The sequence below is a fragment of the Hesperophylax consimilis genome, chromosome 7 (genome assembly GCF_061612785.1).
Source record: "Hesperophylax consimilis isolate HC1 chromosome 7, BYU_Hcon_1.0, whole genome shotgun sequence".
Classification (NCBI taxonomy): domain Eukaryota; kingdom Metazoa; phylum Arthropoda; class Insecta; order Trichoptera; family Limnephilidae; genus Hesperophylax; species Hesperophylax consimilis.
The window spans coordinates 11902740-11929784 of NC_142842.1; the positions used below are offsets into that span (position 1 = coordinate 11902740).

At 35.8% G+C, this 27045-nt stretch overlaps 2 protein-coding genes across 3 annotated transcripts in view; one reads left to right on the forward strand and one right to left on the reverse strand.

Annotated features, from left to right (window-relative positions):
- The window catches only part of Prp16 (ATP-dependent RNA helicase l(1)G0007), a 204964-nt gene that overhangs the window by 19297 nt on the left and 158622 nt on the right, over positions 1–27045 (forward strand). Inside the window, exons 10-11 of the mRNA XM_089633211.1 lie at positions 456–608; positions 7518–7711. Of these exons, the coding sequence (XP_089489337.1) occupies positions 456–608; positions 7518–7711 (347 nt within the window). The remainder of the gene's footprint in view (positions 1–455; positions 609–7517; positions 7712–27045) is intronic.
- On the reverse strand, positions 15021–26586 carry l(1)G0469 (lethal (1) G0469 NlpC/P60 domain-containing protein). Of its 2 annotated transcripts, XM_089633210.1 has the most exons (5): positions 25894–26586; positions 24652–24827; positions 21218–21325; positions 20819–20890; positions 15021–16225 (listed from the first exon to the last, which is right to left on the reverse strand). In XM_089633210.1, exons 1-4 carry the CDS (start codon positions 26261–26263, stop codon positions 20855–20857), a joined length of 690 nt encoding a protein of 229 aa, XP_089489336.1. In that variant the 5' UTR covers positions 26264–26586; the 3' UTR covers positions 15021–16225; positions 20819–20854. The 2 variants fall into 2 exon arrangements, with proteins under 2 accessions (XP_089489336.1, XP_089489335.1); XM_089633209.1 differs by lacking the exon at positions 20819–20890 and having other exon boundaries at positions 15023–16225.

Below are 27045 nucleotides of genomic sequence, written 5' to 3' on the forward strand. Positions count from 1 at the left end.
TGAGCGAAGAAAGGAGTGTAGAGGGAATATATGACCCAAATGTGAATGGTAGCAGAAGTCAGGGACGCCTGAGGAAGACATGGCACGATCAAGTGAATCAGATACTTGAGTCAGGCCATGTGAAGAGTCAGAATAATAGAAGAGTATGTATAAGACGATGTGTGAATGTGAATGAGGCAAGAAGTGTGCCAAGACTGAGTTGTTTGGCGGTCCGTCCTCTCTCCTGCGGGGAAACGGCGTGATGGTTAGTTAATTAGTTCATTTTCTGTGAAACACCCCGTCCTAAAAGTACATTTAGTTTACACCTAGTTTATTTTCTAATCCGGTGAATTTTTGCTCAATTTTGGCAAAACTTTTTAAAAACCTTTAATTATGAACTTATTGTTGTTTTTATCAGTTATTTGCAAAGAGAATGAAACAATCGCACACATCACGTTTCTCTGAATTATTTCTAGGAGAGACGGGGTCGGGTAAAACCACCCAATTGACGCAGTACCTGCACGAGGAGGGCTACAGTCGCCTCGGTATGATCGGATGTACCCAGCCCAGGAGAGTGGCCGCCATGTCTGTGGCTAAAAGAGTGTCCGATGAAATGCACACCACCCTGGGTATGAAAATGTATTTTTTTATATTATAATATTGTTACAATAATAAAAATACTAATTTCGTTTGTGACTCCGTCTATCTGTATGTAACTCCGGTTTGCGTTGAATTTAAGTGCCATTTTCAAAATTGGAAGTGTTTGTTTGGAGAATTCAGACAAGCGATGAAGGACCTACCTGTAAACATTTTGAAAAGAAAGTTATTTTAATTGCAATTTTCAAAATTGCCTCGCCTTTGCTTTTCTTGTATCCTATTGCATGCATAAAATTTAGCGCAGACCTATAAAAAATAACAGGATATTATATTTTTCATTTTGAAAAAGAAAATTACAATAATTTTCTGTTAAAATATTTTATTTTTTAGGTAGGTTTATCTACTTTATCGTTTGTCTGAATTTTCAAATTTTTAAAATGACACATAAATTCAAAGCAAATCCGAGTTCTGGAGTTAATTGAAGAAATGTTACAAAAAGACGCACAACCAAAAATAGTATTTTAGATGAATTTGTTTTGGTATTTCTAAGCCAATTAAGAGAATTGGCTCTAGAGTTTGGTGCTGGAGTTAGACATAACATAGGGTTGTGATTTGAGATTTTCACGGTTGAAAGTATTGTGTTTTATTTATGCGGTGTTGCGCTACTTCCTTTAGCCAACATTTCGGACAGCGTTACAGTGTCCATCATCAGGGCAGATTGTGGTGAAGTGTGTGTTTATGTATGTAGGAGTGTTTCGCGTATCAATTAGGGCCTGGATTTCGACGTTTACTTGTGGTGAAGTCGTCAAGTACCAGATACCAAGAACTATTAAGCTTAGCCCTGTATATAGAAAACTAACCCATGTGAATCAGTATCTACAAGCTGAATTGCATCACCAAATCACAAAAGAGGGTTAATAAATACGTTTTTCTATTATTCGTTGAATTCTCCAAGAGCGTAACTTTCGAAACATGTTGAGCACATAAATTGACATGTTGTACTTGTACACATCAGTTGCAATTCTTACGTCCTTAGTGGCTCAATAAGGGAATTCTTCACATCTGCAAGGTGCAAGTAGACAGTTCGCTTGGATACTAAATATATGGCTTCTAGTTGCATTAACACATTCGCTACGGAGATGTTTGTTAAAAAACTGTCACATGCGGCTGGCGAAATTAGATCGCAGTCCCGCTACCGGATGTATGTCAGCAAACTTCAAACTGTGGAGTTTGTATCAATAAAACAAAAATTATTATCAAATTATTTATAAAAAAATATTAATATCAACACAATTAAAATAAGTTTTTAAATGACTCATGGGTAATAATAGGTTTACTTATTACAATAATATTATCCAATAGGAAAAAATATGTCTAGAAGTTCTAAAACTAATTAAATTTAAACATAATTTTTCTTGGTATGGTATGTTTGAAAACATTTACCAACATGTTTACACATGAACACACTTGGCTTCCGTATTTCGAGTTTCGCACAAACTCGACAATTACGTCTTACTAAGTTTTTAGTTTTCTCACTTGTTATTTTTACCAATTCGTGGTTTTTTAAAATGCCAGACAGTCTTATCATTTGGGTAAAAAAAAGGAGTTCCGTGTTGAAAAAGTGTTGCCGTGACAAAAGTAGAAGGTGTACTTATTTGCAAATCTTGCGTGAATGATGAGGACGGTGTGGCTGCTGCAAAAGAAGCCAGGTCTCTGCAACTTATAACAAAAAGTCGTGGATGCAAAGCTTATTAGGTACATTTAGGACGGGTTGTTTCGGAGAATTTGAACAATTCATCAAATTTCAACGTTCGTTTTCGGGTTCTGTGAAAGACTTATTCAAGTTATGTTATTATATCATTGTAGGCTAGTTGCTCGACAAAACTGAAATAAAAACATAACTTGAAAAAATCATTCACAGAACTTGAAAATTAACGTTGAAATTTGATGAATTGTTCAAATTCTCCGAAACAACCCGTCCTTAGTTTTTCAAAAATTTGGATATCATTGAAAATTCAACAATGAATAAGGTATAAGTAGGCTATATTGGTCCACTTTAAAGATTTTCTCTATACATATTAGATTGTAAGATAAATATTGGTCTGCAAGATCAACGCCATTCATAAAATTATTGTAATCTACAATGCATTTTGGTTTTTTGATGGGCAACCCTGTTGTTCTGTCAATTTTCCCGTATTCACTATATCCGCCTGATCTATCGTAGAGATCATCTTTAAATCTCTCTTCTTGTTGGTTTTCTACATTTGAAGAAGTACATCCTCTTTTCGTAGATACGTGGTTTCTTGGACTTTAAGGCGTATATTTTTCAGTGTTGGCGGTATGCCATGATTTTTTCTAACTGTGCCGCAGAGTCTAGTTTTTAACTTTTTCGCCGCTACGCGCATCAATTCATGCGAAAATAATTTGTGCCCCCAGCGCTACGCGCATCATATCATGCGTTTCACTTTAGCGGCTTGATACTACATAAATACGCGACGAATTTAGCAGATAACTGAACCAAAAAATAGTTCAATCCTTTTTCTTACTGACATCTGGCGTTTGCTGGTTAAAATATAATAAATTGTTTACATAAAACATTGTGAAAGCGACGATTCGTTAAATCTTCATTCAGTCATTTGAATGTCGCGCCGCTGAACCGTTGTGTCATCCATAGTATTTCTTAGGTGATCTAATCTGCTTTGATGGACTTATGCGTCGATGTAAAATATTGACCGATTTTTATTTTGCGAATCTTTTTAAGTAATTTATTTTTCTGTGGTACATTAGTTTGTTTGTGAACTTAAGTGACATGTTTTAAAAATAATTATTTTACTCAAGACGTTTTGATTGACTTTCTTTTGTGATTTTATTTCTAAATTTTGTGGACAACCTAAATTTTAATATATCTGTCTATATTTATAGGCTTACCGTTTATATATCAAAATTGAACTTCCTTAAAAATGGCAAACCGCAGTCTGTACATTTTTTTTGCACTGTTAATGTTAATGACTAGAAACCGACATCTTATTATCGAAGAACACTGGTCCACTGACCCATTGCTCGCTAGTACAATTTTCGGAAAAACCATGTCTAGGTATCGTTACGAAATTATATTTCGAATGTTACACTTCTCAAACCCCGACACACAAATTCCTGGTGACCGACTTTACAAAATTAAAATCCTAACTGACCATACCCGAAAATTGTTCAAAAAAACTTTGATACCTTATGAAAAATTATGCATCGATGAGAGCATAATTGTTTTCAATGGGGGTTTAATTTTCAAACAATATATACCATCCAAACGTCACCGGTTTGGAATTAAAATGTTTGTATTGTGTGACGTGAAGACGGGTTTTATATTAGACTTCATTATTTATTGTGGCGAAGGGACTGACATAACTGACTCTGAATGTCTCGGGGTTTCGGGGGCTGTAGTAACGACACTACTTCAAGATTATTTAAATAAAGGACATAATCTTTTTATTGATAATTGGTACAGTAGCCCTCAACTATATGATTTTCTCCATACGAACAAAACCAATGCATGTGGTACGGTGCGGAAGACACGAAAAGGCATGGCAAAATTTAATAAACTTAAAAAGGGTGAAATGAAAGCACCACATCGTGGGCCTCTGTTGGCTTTAAAGTGGTGCGATAAAATGCGATTCAAAAAAAAATAATAATAAAATGCGATTCACATGCTAACAACCTAACATGACTACTCCATGGACATGACGGGAAAAGTTGATTGGAAAACTCGTCAACCAATTATGAAACCCAAGTGCGTTCTAGACTTGTTGACAAAACAAAAATGATGGTACAGAGCAGGAACCCTTCACACAGAAGAAGAAGTAGTGCACTATTTAAAGACAACTACTCATACGAAGTGGTCGATCAATTCACCTACCTGGGCTCCAGCCAGACAGAGAACAATGAGGATCCAGCAGAAATCAGAAGGAGGATCACAGCAGCCAACAAAACATACTTCTCTTTGCTGCCAGTGTTTAAGTCGCGTAGTGTCCACAGAAAAACCAAAATTACCATATATAAGACCATTGTAAGAACTGTATTGGCATATGGATGTGAGGCGCTGACACTGACGGTAAAGATGGCTGAAATGCTGGATACTTTTGAAAGAAAGGTGCTGAGAAGAATATGTGGACCCGTGAAAGAGGGCGAATAGTGGCGTATCCGGCACAATATAGAATTGTACGATATATATAAGGCCCCTAGCATCTCTGCACACATGAGACTCCTCAGGCTGAGATGGGCTGGGCATGTACAGAGAATGCCGGATACACGCGTCCCAAAAAGAATTCTGACTGGTCACCCAGGTGGAAAGAGAAAAGTGGGAAGACCCAGACTGAGGTGGGAAGATGAGGTAAGAGGGGATGCAGCACAACTTCTCCAGGTGACAAACTGGAAGTCAGCCGCTGAGGACAGGAGGAGTTGGAGGCGACTGTTGCAGGAGGCCAAAGCTCGATATGGGCTGTAGCGCCATCGAAGAAGAAGAAGAAGTGCGTTCTAGACTATAATAAGTGTATGGGTTCTGTGGACAAAGTGGACTTGATGTTAAGTAGTATTAATTGCCTGCGAAAAACAATTAAGTGGTATAAAAAAGTGGCCTTCCATATTATTGATCTATATTTATTGAACTCTCATATAGCTTTTAAATCAATTACAAATAAAAATGTTAGTTTAGCAGATTTCCAATTAGCCGTAATACGACAGTTGTTGCAAAAATATCATAAAACTTCCCAATCTGAGCCTCATTCTCGCTCTTCACGCGATTTACCTCTGAGACTAATTGCTAAGGCATTAGCAAAACATATGCCCCACCCAATAAAGGGAAATAATACTCAAAAACTTCACAGAGCCTGCCGAGTGTGCGCCATTTCTAAAAAAGGAAAATGTCCCAGTATAAATGCCCAGAGTGTGATGTGACATTGTGTGTGTGGCCATGTTTTAGAAACTACCACGAAAAACAAAACTTATAAATAATTCTCCCGTGTTAACTTTTTATTAAAACTTTATTTGTTAGTAGATATAATATTAAAAATAATTGTGTTTTGATGATATCGGCGCAGTGGTCCAAATACCATCAGACCGGGTAAGTAACTACTATAAACAATATAGAAGTGTTTTTGTTGTTTGTTTTTGGGGTGTTATGCCGTGTTGCGCTAACTCCTTCTTTAGCCGACGTTTCGGACAGCGTTGCAGTGTCCATCATCAGGACACTGCAACGCTGTCCGAAACGTCGGCTAAAGAAGGAGTTAGCGCAACACGGCATAACACCCCAAAAACAAACAACAAAAATGCTTTTGGCCGTGAGAATCTAAAAACTTACCCAATATAGAAGTGTGCATGCGTATGGGACAGTTCTTGTTGATTTCTTGTGATGGGTCACTGTTTATAATATTATATCTGTATCCTGCGGTTCATTGTTTATTTATGTGTTTCAACAAACTTCAAGAGCATTAATAAAGCTTTTAAGATAAGCAAATCATAAATCTGTCAAGAAATAAGAGATTTATAGCTGTTTAAAGTGGTAGGTTTTGATTTTCAAAGTGAGTACCGCATATGAGTGTAATTTTCGGTACATTTGATCGCGGTGAAAAGGTTGCTAAACGCACACTATTTTAATAATTATCTGCATATATATTATACCATTTATTTAGGTATGTTGACAGAAATTGGGTTATTGTGAAATCTAATGTAGCATATGAATATAATAAAATTACAGATATATCCACTCTTTGATTCACAAATCATCCTATTCAGACTTCCATATTTTACAATTTTCATGGGATTGTACACTCGACATTTCTTCACAGAATCATCCCTTTGTCTAGAGATAGATTTTGATTTGGGGTATACACATCCTGGAATTTTTTTGTGAAGTAGTCGATTATACTTTGAATTTTGATTAGACGGTTTGTGCTAGCGGTCGGAATTTCGTCGTTATTAGCAAAATTGAGATTTCGTAAGATTGTCTTTCTAAAATATGGGGTCTCTATCCGAGGATTTGTGGACCAATAATCGACAATGTTATTTTTCCGGACTACCGCCATTGTAAGAACTAAGCCAAACCATTTTTTTTTAATTCTTGAATAGTTATACCTTTCCATTCCTAACTGTGAACTTCGTGAAGGTCATTGATTTCTTCTTCAGCATCATTGACTACGTCAGAAAGGTGGTCTTCAAAATTTTATTCCACGAAAGTGTCCTCTCTCTCATCCATTTTAGGTTGATAAAAAAATCGTAATCACAATGACGCTCTGAAGTCGAACTCGTAAAAATACAAATAAAATTTTAAATGTCTTAACGTCTCAAAATAAAATCAACTAAGTCCACAAATAACATTAGTAAAAAAAAGTCAAATACGCTTGATATAATATTTAAAATTAATATTATATAATAACAACACAGTTTTACAAGCGCTGAAATCACAACAGCTGCGAATAAAAATGATATTAGGTGAAGAATCCATAATGCTGTGCGTATTATAGCGACACCTATCCGCTACATCGCAAAGCCAATACGACAGAAGAAATTATTAATTAAGTTAAGACGTGTTTATGGTATGTGAAGTTGAAGGTCATAGAAATGCACAAAAATGTGCACCCCGCCGCAATGTAAAGTTTCTGAAACGCACAAATATGTGCACACCGTAACCAATGTGTTAACATCCCAGAGGAGTGGTCAGAAGGTACAAGGGGGAAAACAATATTATCACATCAGACAGCTTAACATTTTGGTGAGGGTAACCCTCATTACAATACTGCTCCCGGGTTAAGGGCTGGAAATGAATGGCGAGAGACCGAAGCCAGCAAAAAATCCCACACTGAGATGTGGCACCATGATTTTTTTTTCTATTTTTGTAGTTTACTTTACGCAATTGATATCCAAGTATACAATCTCAAATTGTTCACTTCTAGGCGACGAGGTGGGCTACGCCATCCGCTTTGAGGACTGCACCTCAGAGAAGACTGTCATCAAGTACATGACGGACGGCATCCTGCTCCGTGAGAGTCTCCGGGAACCCGACCTGGACAACTACTCCGCTGTCATCATGGACGAGGCTCACGAGCGCTCGCTGAGTACTGATGTGCTGTTTGGACTGCTGAGAGATGTGAGTGCTTTACGCTTGTATTAACTCTACATTACATTTAATATTTGTGTTTAATGTTAACAAGACATTTTTACTTTCGTATTCACCATGTTTCACCCTTGTAGATGGAATTTGGGTGATTTTTCGTGAAAATCTAAGAAAGTAATCCTAACAAAGTTTTCAAACAAAACAGTTTAGCCGGGGTCCGGCCCCTAGGGGTTAAATACAAAATGGCCTCTTCAGCGATCAGCTTTTGGTTTCATTTTATTTAGCGTAATTATTTGATTCTTTTCTTAGCCACTGGAGCTTATTTGGCCACATTTTGGTCAATTTGCAAAACCCCCGGACAAAATGGCCAAAATGTAGCCAATTTAAAGAGATATATGTACTAAAAAATTTTAGGAAATATTTCAAAAGTTTCCGCGTCTTCATAACTGCGATATTCACTGAGATAACTGTTTTACACAGCAAGTGGTTTCCCTATTTTTTCAATAGATGTCTCCCATATCCATATCCCACACAGTGCTCTTATAAAAACACGATTTTTCAGTTTCGAAATATTTTTGAAATGCTATCTTGAGGTTGCAATAAAAATTACCATTAATGTTTATTTTACATAAATTCTGTTATGTATTGTATATCGATGCATTCGTTATTCATTCTCTGCTTATTCAAAGTTATTGCGAAGTCCCTAAAATGAAAAATAAGATCTTCAAGTGAAGTTTAATTTGCACCTGTCGAACTTATCATTAAATGAGAGGTGTAATAATGTGACATGTATATTTTTTATTATTAATTCATAAAAAAGAAATACAATTTTGAATATTCTAGGATAATATTTTATCTGATCAATTAAGATTGAAAAGTGTCATGTTAATGTGAAAAAAAGAAAAAATATTTTTCAAAAAGTATATTGTATAATTTTCTACGTAAAAATTGTAATGTTTCCTGTTATAATATCTATCATTTTTAACCTTGTTTCTATTTCTACTACACACTATACAAACATATTCATAAATATCCAGTAATAAGTATAAGTTTGAACGATTCCTGTTAAAAAAAAAAAATTAATTTCACGCAAATGATGAACGACAGTAAGCAGTTTATCTGTTTCTCTATCAATATTCGGAGGTATGATTTTTGGAATGAGCGCAGGCAAATCCAAAATCAAACATACGGAAATCTCCAGCACTCAAGGCATTTTTTTGTAAATTTCTGGCGCTCCAGTGGCTATAGCATTTGTGTTAGTTTAATTTCTTCAATTGACCCAAACTCATGGAAACCGTTGAAAACATATTACCCATTTTCTACTGCTAAAAGTCAGCTCTTCCAATTCAATGTTTATCTGTTGACATGTAGATGACAGTTTTCAACACTTAGGTCTGGCAATTTTTAACTATCTAATAAGGTCTGGCAAATGAGTTGGTATCGAAGGATATTGATTTCAAATTACAACAGATGTCTAACTTAGATATATACCTACTGTTGTCTCTAGAAAATAATTTTATCTATTACTCAAACCTTTCCAAACCTTACGAGTGACATGTAGCAATTTTTTTTTTTATTATCGAAGAAATCACAACACTTTGTGGCTTGACATTATGTAAATGAAAAAAAAAAACTTTGTTTTAAACCACTTTTTAAGCTATATAGGTCGACCGGTTTCGGTTGCACCTTCCTCAGGATAATGGAAATATAAACTAAATTAAAATTGTCCTCTGTATTTTAATTTCGTTTATATTTCCATTATTATATTGACCCGTTCTTTGTGTGAATTTTAACTAATCTCTTAACAATAATTGCCAAAAACGCTTCATAAAAAATGTATCTCTTGCATAATTTATTACGAAAACACTGATAATAATTTATCATAAATAACTTCAGAGTGACTTATAAGCAGTTGAAATGATAAAATTGTTTTTCTAGTACTCTGGAACAAATTTAAATTATGCCACTAATATAGTGTATAATAATTTTACTTTTATTGATAATAATCTCTTAACAATCAGCATTGAGATTTGTCATTTTTATCTATCCTTTTGTCTTAGTTTCCAATACTACAAAGCATAGTCACTTACATAATGATTTGAATATAGTTCATGCCTTAGAGTACGGATTCCTAATTAGTTTTTCCTGAGTACCCCTTCGAGAAAGAGTCCAAACTCGCGTACACCTTGTATCCAAAATGCCATACAGTCTGTACCCACAGCGTGTGTACAGCCCTTCAAGCAACGTTACATAGCTCTGAGGGTACGCATACCACTAATTAGGAACCACTGCCTTAGAGTAAAGTCTACCATGTTTATAGTTTCAATATTAGAGATTAACTTTAATTTATAGCAGGCTAATTTTTTTGCTTTTGGGAACAACTCATATGGTCTCGCAGAAATCGTTGTGTCTTCTTTACTGTTGTGGATAGAAATATGATCTAAACGGTGTTAGAAAGAGAAAATACGACGCTTTACATTCAAATCTAAAAGTTAACCACAGTAGAATTCAAATGTACACCTTTATGAAACCAAACGTTCTAGCCGCAATTTGAAAAATAAACTATGAGACTTGACGTGATTTTTTTTACTAATTACTATCTGTACCCCACCACGCATTGCTGTGGCAAAGTTTATCTGTGCAGATAGAGAAACAATTGCGCGTGATGCTTTTACGTCCAACAGATGGCACTGTTTTTTTTTTCTGTTAAAAAAAAAGCATGTTTGTTCAACAGATGCCGCTGTTTTAAAAAAAAAGCATGTTTTTACCTATCACAGGTGACATCTATATAATATAGATATATAAAAACATACGCGTATTGGATTTTTGTCAAAATTCAAAGCAAATGAAAATTTACATTTTTATATGAAACGACAATATGGTGACAATAACGTTTGTAAGACATGTGTTTTTATATATTTTTCAGTATCAGTAATTTTAGTTTAATTTAACATTAATATATAAAAAATGTGAAGTGATTTTTTTTTAAATATAAGAGCGTATTTCATCACCTTTCGAAAATAGTTTTTAGTTTTCGGATAAGTTCAGAAATATTCCATTTATTTGGATTTCATTGCAAAGCGGAAATATTCCGACCGAAAGAATGTGGCTGGGGCCTGAAGAGTTAAGTAACAAATAATTTTACCAAATTTGGTATCTAATCAGATGACCTCATTACTATTATTTGACAAATTACAATAATCATTATTGACAGTTTCCAACCGCAAATAACAGTTTCAATATTCATTCAGTGTTCTCTTCGGTAATTAGTTAATTATCGTATCTTTTAATCCATCACGGCTTATATCGTACACGGGTAAATTCATGTGTGACAAATCAAATATACATACATTTTCACATTACGAGGTTCCTCATTTTTTTTTAATTTACACAATATTTTTTGGTCCTAATTTGTAACGTCCTGCCGTTGAGAGTTCCATTGTAACCACCCTTTCTGTGAATTTCGTCGTTTATGGGGAAGAAGGAGAAATAACAACGGACCTATGGTCTGTATGCCTTTACTTCATGTCATGATCCAATGGCGGCAATATTCCTACATTGGCCGATCCAATATATTTTGACGACCTATACGTACTATTAATAAAATTATTTACATAAAGTAATAAATGTAAACTACTCATTTTTATGCAACTTAAAAATAATAAAATTCCCTTAGTACATAACACCGGAAGTCAAGGGATTTTATAGCAACTTAAGAGAAGATTACAATAGTTGTACATGCATCAATAATAATGTGCTCCGAATGCGTATGTTGCTAATGCGTAATGTGCTCAGGGCCGGCCCTGAGTCAAACGGCGCCTGGCACTAGTAAAAACCTCAAGGACACTTGTTAGGTGTTAGGTATAATCAGCACCTTGACCGGAGTGGATTGCTCCAATTGCGTCTGCGCAGGGCCAGTCCTGTTTGTAGTTCAATTTTCGACTGTATTTGCAGCAAAGCAAGCAATCATCTTTACACCATCACCGTATCATGTGTTTATTATATTTTAGATAATTTCTTTCGTTGATTGTCTTTTAAAAACATGTTTTAGTCTATGTCTATAAAGAAGAGTGTCCCCAGGAGGGTATCTATCGAAAATTGGAACCGTGAATATTTTGACGTCATATTGTTGCCTAACTGTATCCACCAATGAAAAACTCGAAAGTCTATGGAATAAACTTTCAGAGTTTTTCATTGGTGTATAGTATAATATGTAGGCTCCGAATGAGAATTATGCTATCCACATATTGGCATATCTATCGTTATGGTTACATAAATCTACAGTTGTATTCCAAGATTGATGAAAATTTGCAAACTTGACCTTCAAAACAAGAGAAAGATTATAGTATAGGATCCCTTAAAGAATGACCGTCACCGAGATGTTTATTTGATGAAACGTATTTTATATTTAATTTAATATGTCAATAAATATATTGCATATCGGTTGCCTAGCAAATTTTAGTCCAGGGTATGATTAATTAATAATTAAAAAAAATATATTTTAAACATTTCACCGGTTTGATTATTATACAAATTCTATACCAATCGAAAGTATGAAACCCATAGAATATGCAAACGTTAGGTTGCCTACTCTTTTCCGGTCACAACTCTCAGGTTGCCATGTATAAACAGGTAAATCGAAAAACCATTTTGCACCGGTCTGATTATTGAATAAAAATTATATGAAATTAAAGATTATTTCATTATGAACACGATGGTATAAGGTTGCCTGCTAAAAATCAGTCCCGAATTCCGGTTGTCGAATTTTGAAAACTAAAACTTTTTGAAAACTTGCCGCGAATTCTCGTGTGCGACTGAGAGGTCCCAACCAACCATCCCATGCGATAGAAGAGGACAAAGCATAGCAGCTGTCCGTCCATTAAAACAAAGAGAGTGCGCATGCTATTTGTTCTTGAAAATGAAAAGGATAGCGATAGACTCGTGCACTCTGAGCACTCTAGACTAGATGGTACCCTTGAGTAAGATTTGAACATGAAACGTTTTAAATGGGGTAAATTTAGATAGAAACATTACCTATTGCAGAAGGAGCTTATGATTTTATGATTCTCATCAGATTTCGATCAAACTTGTTTGATAAATTATTATTACCTCCGCGACCGACTCTGCGGTAAGATCCCCTAAATATATATTTTTTTTAATCAATTAATTATTTATGTGTGTATATTTTTTTATGTGACACTAGAGTATATATATATACATATTTAACAAAAAAGAAGGTTATATTTTGTCTTTTAGATTAGTATTATATATGTATTTCTGCTAGACGCAGTTTAGTTGATTGTATCGAATAATTTATCAAACAAGTTTGATTGAAATCTGATGAGATACGTATAGTATAAAATACGTTTCATCAAATAAACATCTCGGTGACGGTCGTTCTTTAAGGGATCTTAGACTATTACTGTCTACATGAGATTTCGAAAAACCACTCCTATTCCCTTTTCCCATCCCTTAAAGTAGATTAAAGCCTGTGCAACGCTGGGTACTTCAGCTAGTATAATATAATTATTAATTGGTTAACCCCTAAAGCCTCTGACATTTTGCAGTATGATTCCAGATAAATTCCCTGTTTTTTAATGTATTTAAAGATAAAATTCTGTCCTTGAAAGCACATGAAAGACTCAGATTTTAGTATTACAAATCGACATATTATGCAATTATAAATATTCTAATTTTTAACATAATCAAAGATAAAGTTTTTAAAGTCGCTTATTGATGGTTTTAATCATGTAAGCTATCATTACTACTTTACAATAAACTAAAAACACACATTTAATTAAACAAAGGTAACTTACTTTTTTTCATTTAATGTAAAAATAGATTTTTTTAAATTTGCGAACCTTGAAAAATATGTTATTTCTTAGAATTATTTAAAAAAAAATTGAGCTTTTATGGTAATTTTTTAATGAAAACTAAAAAGTGCGGTGTTCTCTCTTTCAGACACTGTTTAAATCACAGATTCTCAAACTTATTTCGACCACCGTCCACTTTGTGATTTAAAAAAAAATCTAGTGCCCCCCATTTTTTTAACTTACCTTTTTACATTTGTTGCCATCTTAACAGTTATTGCAAATGTATATATTTTTTAAATGCATGATTATATGGATAGGATAGATAGGGTGTGATCGATATCCTATGAAATTTTTTAAATATTGTTGGCCGAACTGTGTACTTCTTTTCCAGGTCTTGAAAATAGGTTTCAACTTTGTCTTCCTTATCCGAGTGCACTTTATTTAAATGATCTTGTAGCCTAGATGGCTTCATCGCTTTGTTCGAAAATGTTTTTTTGACAAATAAGGCACATTGGCGATGATGGATTTGTAGGACTTTTCCGCACTGTACTGTCATCTCTTTTTCTTTTGCTTCTGACATAGTTTAGATGTGAGTAAAATATTCGCTTGTAAACCTGCTATCGATATGATGATGCGATAGAGGTTAAAATGTTAATGAAAAGAAAATATCACTGTCTTTATATAGATTGGAAATGTAACATGCACCGACGGGAACAAGATAAACATGCAAACCCTTGTTTAGCTCATGTGAGTTACCAAATTCGTACTTAGCAAGTTGCACGGTTGTAAAAATCGCATGTTTTAAAAAAAACTTGATTGCTGCCAAAACGGCACGAACTGAAGGTGGATAGTCTGATACAGTTTTCCATACAACCTTTGAGGAACCAATGATGGTGATGAAAAAGATTAAAACTAACTAACAAAGCGGTGAATACCATTGATATTGTAGTTCTATGGTGAATACCCAGTCTTGTTATAAGCAAGTAAATTCAATTTAAGTATTATTATTCAATTCAGCTGGATTCTGTCGGATTTTTATAGATATAATTTGTCTGTCGTCACCCCTCTAGATTTCCTTGACGCCCCCTAATTTTCTATGAGCCTTCTACTGCACCCCTGAAAGCCTCCAGCGCCCACAAGGTGTTATCGCCCACTTTGAGAAAGACTGGCTTAAATCACATTTCTCATCTTAATACAAAACAAGATAGCATAACTTTTATGAGACCATCTCAGGATCTCCCAAAAAGACTATGGCTGTTGTTGTCTGTGAAGAATATCTCCCGAAATTGCCCAAGTCTTAATCTGTAAATTATAAATGCAAAAAAATATGGATCTACATAATTCTGCCGTAAGTATCAGTTAAAAAGCTGTTTCTCCTCTCTCCTGCAAAGTGGACTCGCGCTTGTACTCGTACTTGCACTCTTTCCGCTGTTGTATGCAGTGGCGTAATTGGGAGAAGGATTGAAATAAAACAAAACACAAATAATTGAAATTTTCATGTAAAAAGTTGTTTATTCAACATTTTAATAATAACTTATCTTAGAATACAATACTTATTGATTATAATATGTTTTTCATAACACGTAAAGAGTATTTTAAATACATAATACCAACTCTTCATTAATAAATAATTAAGTCTCAAATTATTAATATTCCAAACATGCATGGCAAGTCATGTTGAAATGTAAAATATAAACAAAAGTTTTAAGTATTAAAATTAATCACTTTGAATTCATATAAATTACTATCTGGGATTTAAAAAAAATTAAACATAAGTCATTGAGATTTTATATTTTAAATCGGAGTATAACAAATGTTAGCATTAGGGAATTCTTTCTTGCCTTAATTTTTACAATATTAACTGCACCGAATGGGAATGTGTATCACATTGTTCTAATAATGCCTTTTCCTTGTAAATAAATCTAGATCACAGACAGTAACAACATACCTTACTTTCCCTTATAATTAATTACTCGGATGTTTTCAATAGTTCGTACTTATGTAATAATATGCTTTTAACCGCTCAATCTTACATTTAAAAAAACATTAAATACTTTCGCTGTTTGGTTTCTTCGCAGACTCCCAGAAAACTCAAATTTTCCTTAAGTTTCTACACAGCATACAATAGAATGCTAATTTTAAGCTTGTAAAATGCATAAGGATTACCGATGCCGCTTAAAATGCATAGTTCATGTTTTTAAGTCTCAAAGCGACCACCGGCGTGGTTTGCGAGTAGAACTCCTTCTAAATAATCTTCCTCTGCTAATATATTATTATTCGTTCATCGGACGATCCATGCTGGAATGCAGAAGCACAGTTTGAACAGTGGGTTGCCATCACATTGATTGGAGTTGCCACCGTGTAGAGTGGCGTTACCATGATCGGGATTACCAATACGAAGCGATACGTTGCTGTCATGTTGGTGAGTATTCCCAATACTTGGTGAGGTGTTGCCATGGCATTGATCAGGTATACCAATACGAAGCGTAGTATAGCTGTTGTGTTGGTGAGTATTCCCGATACTTGGTGTGGTGTTGCCATCGCATTGCGCAGTGTTACCATGGTGTGTAGGCTTTTTGCTCCCTGTTTCCTTTGTCGTCCGGACTGGAGGGTATAGTCGCAGAGGTAGGGCCCCCTCTCATACGGTTTGCAGATGTTTGCGGTGTTGGTTGCCCGCCACGAGCAGAACGCCCATGTTCATGCCCACGTTGCCCCACTTCAATGTCTCGTTTATCTAAAACAATATAAAAATGCTCCCGTTAGTTTCATTGTTGGATTTTACGCCGATGCATGCTATTCAAACGTGCTATACCCATGTTAGATATATATAGTATTATTGCAATGATAGTGAGTTTAATATAAATGAGTACTGATATAAATGCTAAATTGTCTACTTGTCAGTTGAAATGGCCTTGTCTTGCATGAATATGAACATTTGTAATAATATCAACAGTTATTCTATTTATACGATTTATGTTTACAAATCAGTGATAACAGTGGTTCTTAAAATATTTTCATCTACATCACAACATTTCGTAATAACTACTAAGAAATCATCATGACATTGGCAGATGACCAAATGCGTAATATATTACATTTATTTATCTACAGTGTTAGACAGTATTGTGAAATTGGATGAGGAATTTTTAGTCACAGTTAAATCGTCATTTAGCTATGGCTAGTTTCCAGCCAAATACAACAGCAATAAATCACATGGTTATCTTTTTTAATTCAATAAGCAACAAGAAATGATATAAAAATAGATTGTGCGAGATTTAAAATAATAATTGTGACAAAAATGGAAATAATAAAATTTATCAAGTAATAAAGTTCATCCATGATGCCAAATTGTTTCAGCATGAGCATAATTTATATCTTATAATAAAAATGAAATAAAAAAAATCCCTTATAAAATTCGGTTATTTTTTAACATAATCTGATATTAATGTTGAAAGCAATAATTTAATCGAATCGAAAATTAATTCCAGATTAAAAGGGTCATTCGAGAGTTTAAAATTGAGCCTCTAAACTATTTTGTTATTATCATGTTATGCTAAAAGAAATCGCCGAATTATTCGATTAACCCTTCATAAAAACACATTGGATATTGATAAATATAATTAAACATGCATCCCAATATCTGTACAAACTCCAGGTGAATGATAAATGTTGTAATACAATTCCCACATTAATTATCTCGTGCAAACAGTAAAATGGGTCATCAGGGCATCTTGGGGTAAGGTTAGTACGGAAATAAATCAGGTGTATAAGTTTAGAATCGATTGCGCAACATAGCTATAAGGTAAAATGGGCGTTTCCCGCGCTTGCGCCTTTGTCAGTAGACCGACCGAGAAAATGTGCGTTCGAAAATGCACGTCCGCCGCGCCTATGTTCGCAATTGTAAACAATCCAAGACTCGTGACAAGAATCATTTTTTATTTTACGGCCGTTCATCGTAACACAAAAGGGATTCATGACGATATATGACGGATCCGCGGTTTCTTAGAACGTAAGCCGCTTTCTTCGGAAGACGAAACTCCTCTCAATTAGAAATGTAGTCAATGAACCCCCCCCTCCCGTTATCTATCCTCCCTACCGCTCTATCCCCCTACCGCTTTACTATTTGTATACCCGTTAAAAATTCGAACCTGTCTCTGGTTCGCGCCTATCAAGAATGGTTTACAACTTTACTTTGTAAACAAACCGTTAGGAATTTGTGCAAACATCTTGAAATTAATTTAGAACTCCTTATTGCATACCCACTTTATCGCGTCGATCAATGAAAGTAATTCGAGATAAATATTATTTCTTCAGCGTTGATTTCCGGGTAGGTACATCTAATTAAAGTAGTAATGTATTTATCTATCGTGGGTTTTGTAAAGTGTTCTCGACACCGGCTCTTTGTTTACAAGTTGTGAGACGGTTCGATGTACTTTCTACTGCCTCCATTATTTACTATTTTATCTTACACGCATTGAGAGTTAAGAATGTGTGTCGAGGGCGCTGGCGTGTTTACGTCACTTCGCCATTGACGTCGTGATGCGATATCGGCAGACTCCATGAATTATCATGCATTTATAAATCTAAAACATTAAAACATATATTCTGAAATCTACACTCTCGATGAGACTACCCGGCCTGTATGCGAAAGTGTAGTTAACGCACTCGCCTTGACGTTCTTTTGTGTTCGATCCTCGGATCCCAAGAACGCGAGGTGCGAATCGCATCATCGCGGATTGATTGCAAGTAAGAGGAATTAGCACTAGGGTTCTCTCGCCTCGGAAAAAGTCTCGCTAAATGTCTCGGCGAGACATCTTGTACAGATATCGTAAACATGTGACGCGTCGGGAGTTGCGAGACGTGGCGATATGCCATTCGCTCAGCAAACACATCCCACTCCATCTGCTTGTGAATATGCACCGTATTATTTCACTTCATTTGTGTGATTCAGGCCTCTTTCCGTGCGATGAGCAAGCACGAATGCATGTATATGACGAGCACGAAAGTAAACAGCGAATAATGAATTTACAAAACACATTTAACATTGCAGCTGGAAAAAATATGTACTTATTCCTCAAACTTGCGGTCATAAAAGCGCAAACTAATTTATTGAGTGATAACACCACCGACATTTTTTATTATCTTTTATTTTATGCCAGTCCGCAATCTCTATTTGTTCTAGAAATAACACCTTGAGATTTGTGCAATATTTGCATGAATTGACGTAGCATAAAATCAACGTTGTTACGTGCATTTGATACAAACAAGAAATGTTTTATTTAAAAAGAGTTGCGACTTGTTGATACATCAAAAATCTTTGCGCTGGCTAAAGTTTTCGGACTTCGCATTTGAAAATTCAATTTAATTATTTAAATTAATTTCGGGCTGTTCTCAAAATCCCACGTGCATTTGATACAAACAAAAAATGTTTTATTTAAAAAGAGTTGCGACTTGTTGATACATCAAAAATCTTTGCACTGGCTAAAGTTTTCGGACTTCGCATTTGAAAATTCAATTTAATTATTTAAATTAATTTCGGGCTGTTCTCAAAATCCCAACTATATGTTTCAGACGTTTTTTTAAACATAATTATTATTCAGCCCGTATACTATCCTTTGAAATTAGAAATAATAGCAAAATCAAACCGGGTCTTTCCGATTCGCCGTTCTCGAGCGATTCGCCAGATTCTTATTTCGTCTCGTCTAGACACGGACCGCAAGTCACGAGCACTAGTGACGTTTCCCCCCCTCAACTTTTAGCACAATCATGAGGAATGTCACGTTTTTTCACGTATTTCGAGCGCCAACCGTCGCTCAATAAAATATTAACATATATTTTTTTTAGGTTGGCATTCTTGAGAAATTGGAAACGACTCGTAAACGGTAGATTTCTACCAGCTTATTTTCCCATTACAACATTACTCGAGACAAAACATTGTCATTTTGAAATCAAATACATATTTTAACTAGATTATAGATTATAATGCTAATCATGCAATATAATACACACTCTTCTGTGTTGCATACTGATGTGACATCCTTAAGACACGATAAGTACAAAGATACATAATAATTAAGTAAGTACCCATCTACCTAATATTTAATCTGCTCGGCCATTGAAATTAACAATCTAGACGAGACTCGACATTTTAAGATTGCGAACTTGTAACGAAAAAAATGTTGTAATTAATTACTTTATAATAATAATAATTGGATAACTTGTATAGCGCCGTTTTTGTGAAACATCACCCCTCAAGGGCGATGTCATATATTATTTTTATCGCATCTGCAACAGTATGGGCGGATAGCCATTGCCACGTGACTGGATGGCAGAAAGCCCAAAGTTTGGCATGTCGTGAAATATTTCTCCTTGAAGAGGGCAATACAAAAGAATATTTTATTTAAATTGTTACAAATTTTATAGTCAAATGACCACACCACCAGGTGCATTTGGGCAGCGCTTGACGAGACACATCTTGTTCATGACTAAGTACAACTCCACCGTTCTGAGAGGTCCGAAAATCATCTGCACGTAAATTCAGTTGATGATACACGAAAAATTAAATTAAAATGTAAAATTTTTGTTTTTTCACGCTTCGTTGAACGAAGCGAGGTCTTGCATACCAAAAACTACATTTTCGGCTTAATGCGAGTAAGTTTTCATAAAATGCTGGCTGTGGGAAAAGCGGCAGGATATTAATTAGCCGGCCAATAAAATCGGGCAGCGTGTTTGCAGATAATACTGGCTAATATAAAACCGAATGTCAGCGGCGACCAAAAATACCGGTTATGCTTCATGCCAAAATGGTAATGGACAGAATAATCCAGATTCAGAACGCGAGACTTTGTAATTTTCACCGAATATGAGGCCCCCCACTTTATTTTTTATGGAATACTCTTTCCTTTTTCCGTAACAATACACTTCCAAGGCAAAGGATTAGTGTTTTTGTAATGATGCGGAGGTCAGCAGACGCAGTTAAGTATAAAATGGATTGTGAAAGTTCTGACTTAAACATGTAAACGAGTTCGTTGATGGAATACATTTGAATACGATTCTTATATAAATAAGTGAAGATGAGAAGATTCGTCGTACAATATGGATAGCGCAAGCGGAGTTTTGATGTTTAGCTATTATGATTGCAAAGGGTCGCGGATCACTTGAACCTAGTCAATGAGTCCACGAGGTCGCAGCTGGTCATTGCCGATCTAACGGATAATGTAGGCACTAGCCAGAGGAAGCCGGGAAAAGCGCCGCCCTGAAAATGATAGGCAATGGAAACATAGACAAAGAACAAAACCTCCAAAAGGAAATCCCAAAAGAGCCTCACCGTTCAAGCAAACTGCACCGCTTCGGGATGCAGCTTTCAAACGATGTTCCACATCGCCATCGGCCACGTGACCTGAAACCAAAGTTCATGTTTTTGGGGGACAAGACTAAACAACAATTCCACGAGCTTAAAATGTCAGATGGAGTGATGGTGAAACACATCCACTTAGACTTAGAAAATGGGATGGTGGTGATTGATCTGCTCCTCCACCCTGACCTGCAAAGCTCCGGGAAACAACTCATACAACTCAAATTAACTAAATGACACTTCACAAAGGTTTGATGAAAACACTTTTAGCATCGCTCTAATGAGACTTTGAAATAATAATAATTATTGATGAAACTAAAAATACAGCAACAGATAAGGTAACAAAATATTTAAGACTGGACATGTTCTCACCTGTCTCGAGCGAGCTTGCTCTTGAGTTTCTCCATATCGGCACCAGTGGACGAAGTGCAGGCTGTTATGCCAGTTCCGGTCATAGCGACTTCTCGCCACTGTGTCAATCTGCAACAATAACATCCATTCATTAGCCAAGCTTTCAACTGTGGACTCTCAATGAAGCTACAAGCATCGATGGCGAAGTGTGACCGCGCTCTCAAGGAGAAATTCTCAAAAAGACCCACGCGACAACTGAAGACCAGATGAAAAGTGATTGCATATATGTACAAGTTGTTAAATCACTATACGGAAATGAAATGAAATATTTGACTCCAAAGAATCTATACGATGTAAACCAAATTTTATCTGATTAAAAACCGAAATGTACTACATGTTCGTCATGGAATTTTTTCGGTTTTTATAGATAAAATTATTTGTGATAACTGCCATATTAATGCTTGAAACTCCATTGTAGATAAATGATAAAAAATAATTAGATACATAAATCTTTACCACTGTGGACGTTTTCTGCCACGAATCCTGTAGATTTTTTGTTGCCCGGTTCCCAAAATTTTTTATGTTATTTTTTTTAGGCACGGCGAGAAGTTTCTATTATTTTATTTATTAATTATTATGATTTAGTGCTTGGTATTTAAATTCCTCATTAATTCTCCTATCTGTGAAAATTCTATAGGAACTATAATGATTGACGGTAATTATTTGAATTGCCATTAATGTGCAATTGAATATCATTGATCATTGGTTATTCTAAAACTACATGGCAAGACCAGTTTCATAAAAAAAACGGTTTATTAACTTTGGGTCTGCACAAAGGTTAATGTATTTTTGTGCGCTCGAGCCATAGCAGTTGCGAATTGCGCAGTATTTTAGTATTGTTGTTTTATTTTAGGCTAAAAATTGTGTTGATTCGAAGCCTGTTGCTTTTATAACGAACTATTTTTAGTTTATGTTTGTTTTTAGAGCTTGAGACGTGATATTTTTCTCAACATGTCACAAGAAATGTCTTTGTTGTCCTTGCCAGAATAACCGGGGAAATCGGGATAAAAATTACACAGATAAACAAAATTTACTTTTAATGACGGTGTTGTTCTCCTGATAAGTTTTTTAATCTTATCTCGGAATGTAATTATTAATGATTCTTATTCGACAAATGATTACATAGGTATCTTGGAGCCGTTAGTTTTTCAGATGACTTTCAAGTGGGACCATTCCCCAACTCACTTCAAAGGATTAAATTTAAAACGCATTGTGTAGATTTTTGATTCCGAGATGAGATAAAATGATAATATTGTTGAAGTCGCGAAGTTTACACCTTTACGAGTCGCGAGTTTAGATGATGACTAACTCCAAAACATCTCTCATACCTTTTTTGTTTTATTTTATTCATAATACCTTGATACTATGTTTTCCTTGTTTAGTGTGTCATAAACACATGTTTATTCTATTTATACTCGTAGTACTACCACGTCCTGCAATCGACCTTTAAATCATAATGTACTCTCTGCAATCAAAACCTTGACAGTTATGTCGCCGAGTTGCAGTGAGTTGTCTATCTATGTACAGTGCTAAAGCTAATTCTGAAGGAGAAACATTATAAGAAATTGAAACATTAATCATAATCATCTAATGCACTATCATACTTGTTCTGTCCAACGAGGTTTGACTTGGATAGCTGCAATAATTGAAGCTATGGAGATTATTGTGCAAGTTTTTCTATTCAGATCTTGCAGTATCCCACCCCGCTGTGTGAGCAACTAATTGCCAACGATTTCAGTTTTCCGTCAACGCCCTGAATAATTATTGTGATTAGGCGATGACTTATAAGTCAACTTCTGAACTGTTTCGAAATATCTTCTTGACATCACAATTCATTAGCCTTGAAATAGATTCAAATCCTTTTTAAATCTTTCTTATACCTATTTTTACTGTTTGTTTTACATCTGTTTTTTTTTGTAAATTTTATCCGTTAGCGTTAAATGATAGATAAGAGATAAGTACCGTGGAAATGCATTTTCATTATGTTAAGTATGATTGATGGCCATTTCATAATATCTCAATAGTGAAATACTTAACTAATTGAGCTTGTATTTTATTACTAGAGGAAATTTTATAATAATTCATGGATTTGTTTTTTTTTCTCTTTTCTTATTTTATTTGTCATTGCTTTGAGAGTGAACTTTATACGCGAAGGAAACCGAGCGAGACTTTATTTAGAAATTATACATGCATTAGCCTAAGGTACATTTTCACCTGTTTTTTCCACAAATTGTATGGAAACTCAATTGTTGCATTTTATACTCCAGCAAAAAAACTTGCGAACGATGAATAACTGATTTTTTATACGTTTCTTTTTACTGCAACGAAACCGGTTTTTACAACGGTTAGTTATTTTTGAGCTGCGCCATTGTATGTGGTTGTACTTGACACTACTCTAAAACGTTATAAATTTCGATCTAGTGATATAATCTTCCATTTGTTTTTCTCTGATATGATTAACTTACTCTTCAATTGGCAAATGTCCAATCCCAACCAAGTACCTTTCCTGCCCTTCGTCGTTTTTTGTTGCGTTCGTTTAAAATTACGAAACTGTTTATACTATGAATTTAAAATGAACCTTATAGGTACAGGCGATGAAAAACCTTGATGCCCTTGACACGAAAAAGGTACGCTGTCTACCGTTCTGAATAAATTTTATACAGAGGCTATTTTTAAGTCTCTAATGTTTATCGATAATACTTAGTTTCGCATTGATTCAAAACAAAATGAATGAAATTTTGACATAATTAAGTATTGTTAAGAAAACAGTAACATTGTACGGTCAATTACTCAATAGAATTAATCAATTGGCTCTAAAATCCTTCAAGCCAAAGAAAACTGTCTCGTTCGACTAAAGCATTAATTTAATTTACACTCTACAAAGTTAGTCTTATATTACCTGCAAATAATCCAACATCGTACATTTTAATTGCAAACAAACTGACAGTCGCGACAATATAGAAATTGACAACTATTTTTACAACAAATTACTTACGTATTGCAAAGTAGTTACGTAGGTACCGCGAGCAAACGTCGGAGAATCTAAAAAGGGGCCATATTATAGAGGTGTGTGACTTGGGAGTGCCGAAAATTGCTTCTCTTCTCAACGTTTCTTCTGTAGGACAAGTTGAGGATTCAATCGATTAACTGAACCTTAACCAAATTGAATTCTGGATGGTGTAGAAGCTTAGAAATGAATACAAAAGTGACAAAACACAAGCATTCCAGATATTCTCCGTTTGGTCAGATTCAACTGAATCGATGTATTTATTGCACAGTGTCCTGCAGACGACGTAGCTGTTCGAGGAGTCGCAAGTCCTGGCGCTTGAGGTTGGAGGGTTGTTGGGTTGATTGGTTCTTGGCGTGGTGTTTGTTTGGTTGGTAGTGAAACTCACCTTGGAGCGAATATCCTTCTCGGAGTTGGCCTGCTCCTGCTTGTCGGCCACGTTGTTGATGCGAATAACTGTCCCGTTCTTCCAAAAGGACGTCAGCGTCGTCCTATAGACCCGTTTGCGCTGGGACTTCTCGTTTAGCGTATATATCTCTATCTGTTCGGCATTTTTGGTCTTTTCTGCATAAAAAACATATAAATTATTCCTTTACCTTCTGTTCCACTCTTTGTCCTTTTTTCTTTTTTGGTTTTGGGAGGTAATCGGGAAAAATGGATGGGAGTGGCGTAGTGATTTTCAGGGGGAAAAGCATCACATTTTCAACTGTGTATGTAGTAAGTAAATGTATGCATTGAATGGTGAAGTTTTGAAAGAAATATTATCATACTACTGCTGATAGTTTCGCTGCAACCTCTCCATCTTTCTCATAAACGCCGCATATGGCTGAAAGAGAGGTACCAACGAGCCATCAGTGGCAGGACAATATTGTGAAATGAATGGCTTTTGATGATGTTAAATGTTGATGAAGCGAATGTTTGTAATGTTCATGAGTGTGGTGAGTGATTTAATGAATGAATAGTTGTTGTACAAAATATGGATTCCGAGAAGTTCACTTTCTCGAAGCCGCATGGTGTCCTCGCCGCAGTGCATAGCATTCTATTTTAAGCTCGGCGATGAATTATGCATGGTGGGCTGTGCCCCGCGGCCTGCGCTATGCGCTCTGATGGCTGGGACTGTTCGAATTGTTACTGTCGTGAGTTGGGACTAAACATTGTGATGCCTTGGGAGAGTGCTTTTCACTGGGATATTCCAATATTTTAACAATTTACATACTTACCATAAGAAGCTATTGTAATAAAATGGACCCATACTTACCTGCCTGTATACAAACCTTCCGGATCTTCTTCGTCCCACCGACTCGCCGAATTCAAAAGAGAATCAGTTCTCCCACTTACCGTCAATTTTTTAATCCTTTGACTATTTCTAAAACATCCGTCTTCTGTTATAATCTCGATTTCTTAAGGACTATAAAGCTCGAGCGAAGCCCATTAAAATATCGAGTCCTGACCATGCCAGCAGCATTCATACAAGTCGCGGGATTTAAAATATCGCCGATAAGATCGATACATCTTTTGAAGACGACTACATGTACTTACCAAGTTCTGCTGAGTGTGTCCCTCGGGAATCTGTGGGGAATTATGTATTAGAATGCGCGGAATGATGGATTGAGTGTTCATCAGGTCGTACCTTTCCCCTTCTTCCACATGGCGACTCCGTAGCAGTGGTAGTCGGGGGCCACGCTGGCTTCGGAGGCCTCGAGCAGCGGATCAGCTTTGATCTCAACGATGAAGCCGGACTCGAGCACCGCGCACAGCACGCCCTGCTCGTCATGCCGGAACCACTTGGACTCTCGCAGCTTGTGGATGGCCACGGAGCTGCCGAAACGGGTCTTCTTGGGACTGAAGAAGGCCTGCGCCTGACTGCCGAACCTGGACAGAAGGCTGCGGGGGCTCTTGGCTTGCTGCAGGGCCAGGGAGGGCTGGGGGGAGGGCGGAGCCCCCTTATCTCCCTTGGATCTCAACGGGACACCTCTACAAGTCACAAAATGTGCTTCCATTGATTAGTGTTTTGTCTTTTCAACAATTTCAAGAACGTTCCCTTTAAAAAGCAAACACTCACTTCTGCTACGTAGAAACGTAACCTCTCAAACAATCGTTTTATATATTTTTCTTTAATAAAGTTGTTTTCACTCTTCTACCGATTTTATATGAAAATAACTAGCCGGTCACTGATCTGACGGACTATCTCTCTTCGAATAAAAATCGCATAACAGGTTTTTAATAGAAATTGAATCGGCCTTTTGACCGGCGCATGTAGCGATATGCACGTCTGTTCGGGTTTAAATCCACACGTTGACTGAAGCGCTGGTCGCGGCGCGGCGGCCTTATGAACCAATCGCCCGGCGCCCACCCTCCCCCCGGCACGTCTATAAAATTAGCACCCAAACACACACTAACCATGTGCTTCATGCTATTCTATAATAACACACCTAACAAGAATGTTTATGAACCGATAAGATATTTTGGCGCCATGTGGACTGACTTCTTGAGATTACGATGTTTTTCAGGTATTTTATGCCAAACTATGCTTTATTAGATTTTGCAATAATTAGTATTCGCATATTTGGAATAACGCAATTAATTGCATGTAATATACCTAATACTACACCATTTACTCATCGTAAATATTATTATACATATAGCCAATTATTTACATACATAATGCACTGAGTGACTAATCTTTAACGACCTTCACATGATTAATAAGTCTTAGATGTAAGTCACTAGTTATTATGAATCCTAGTCGTAAGCTAGTTGTATTTATTATTTAATAAATATA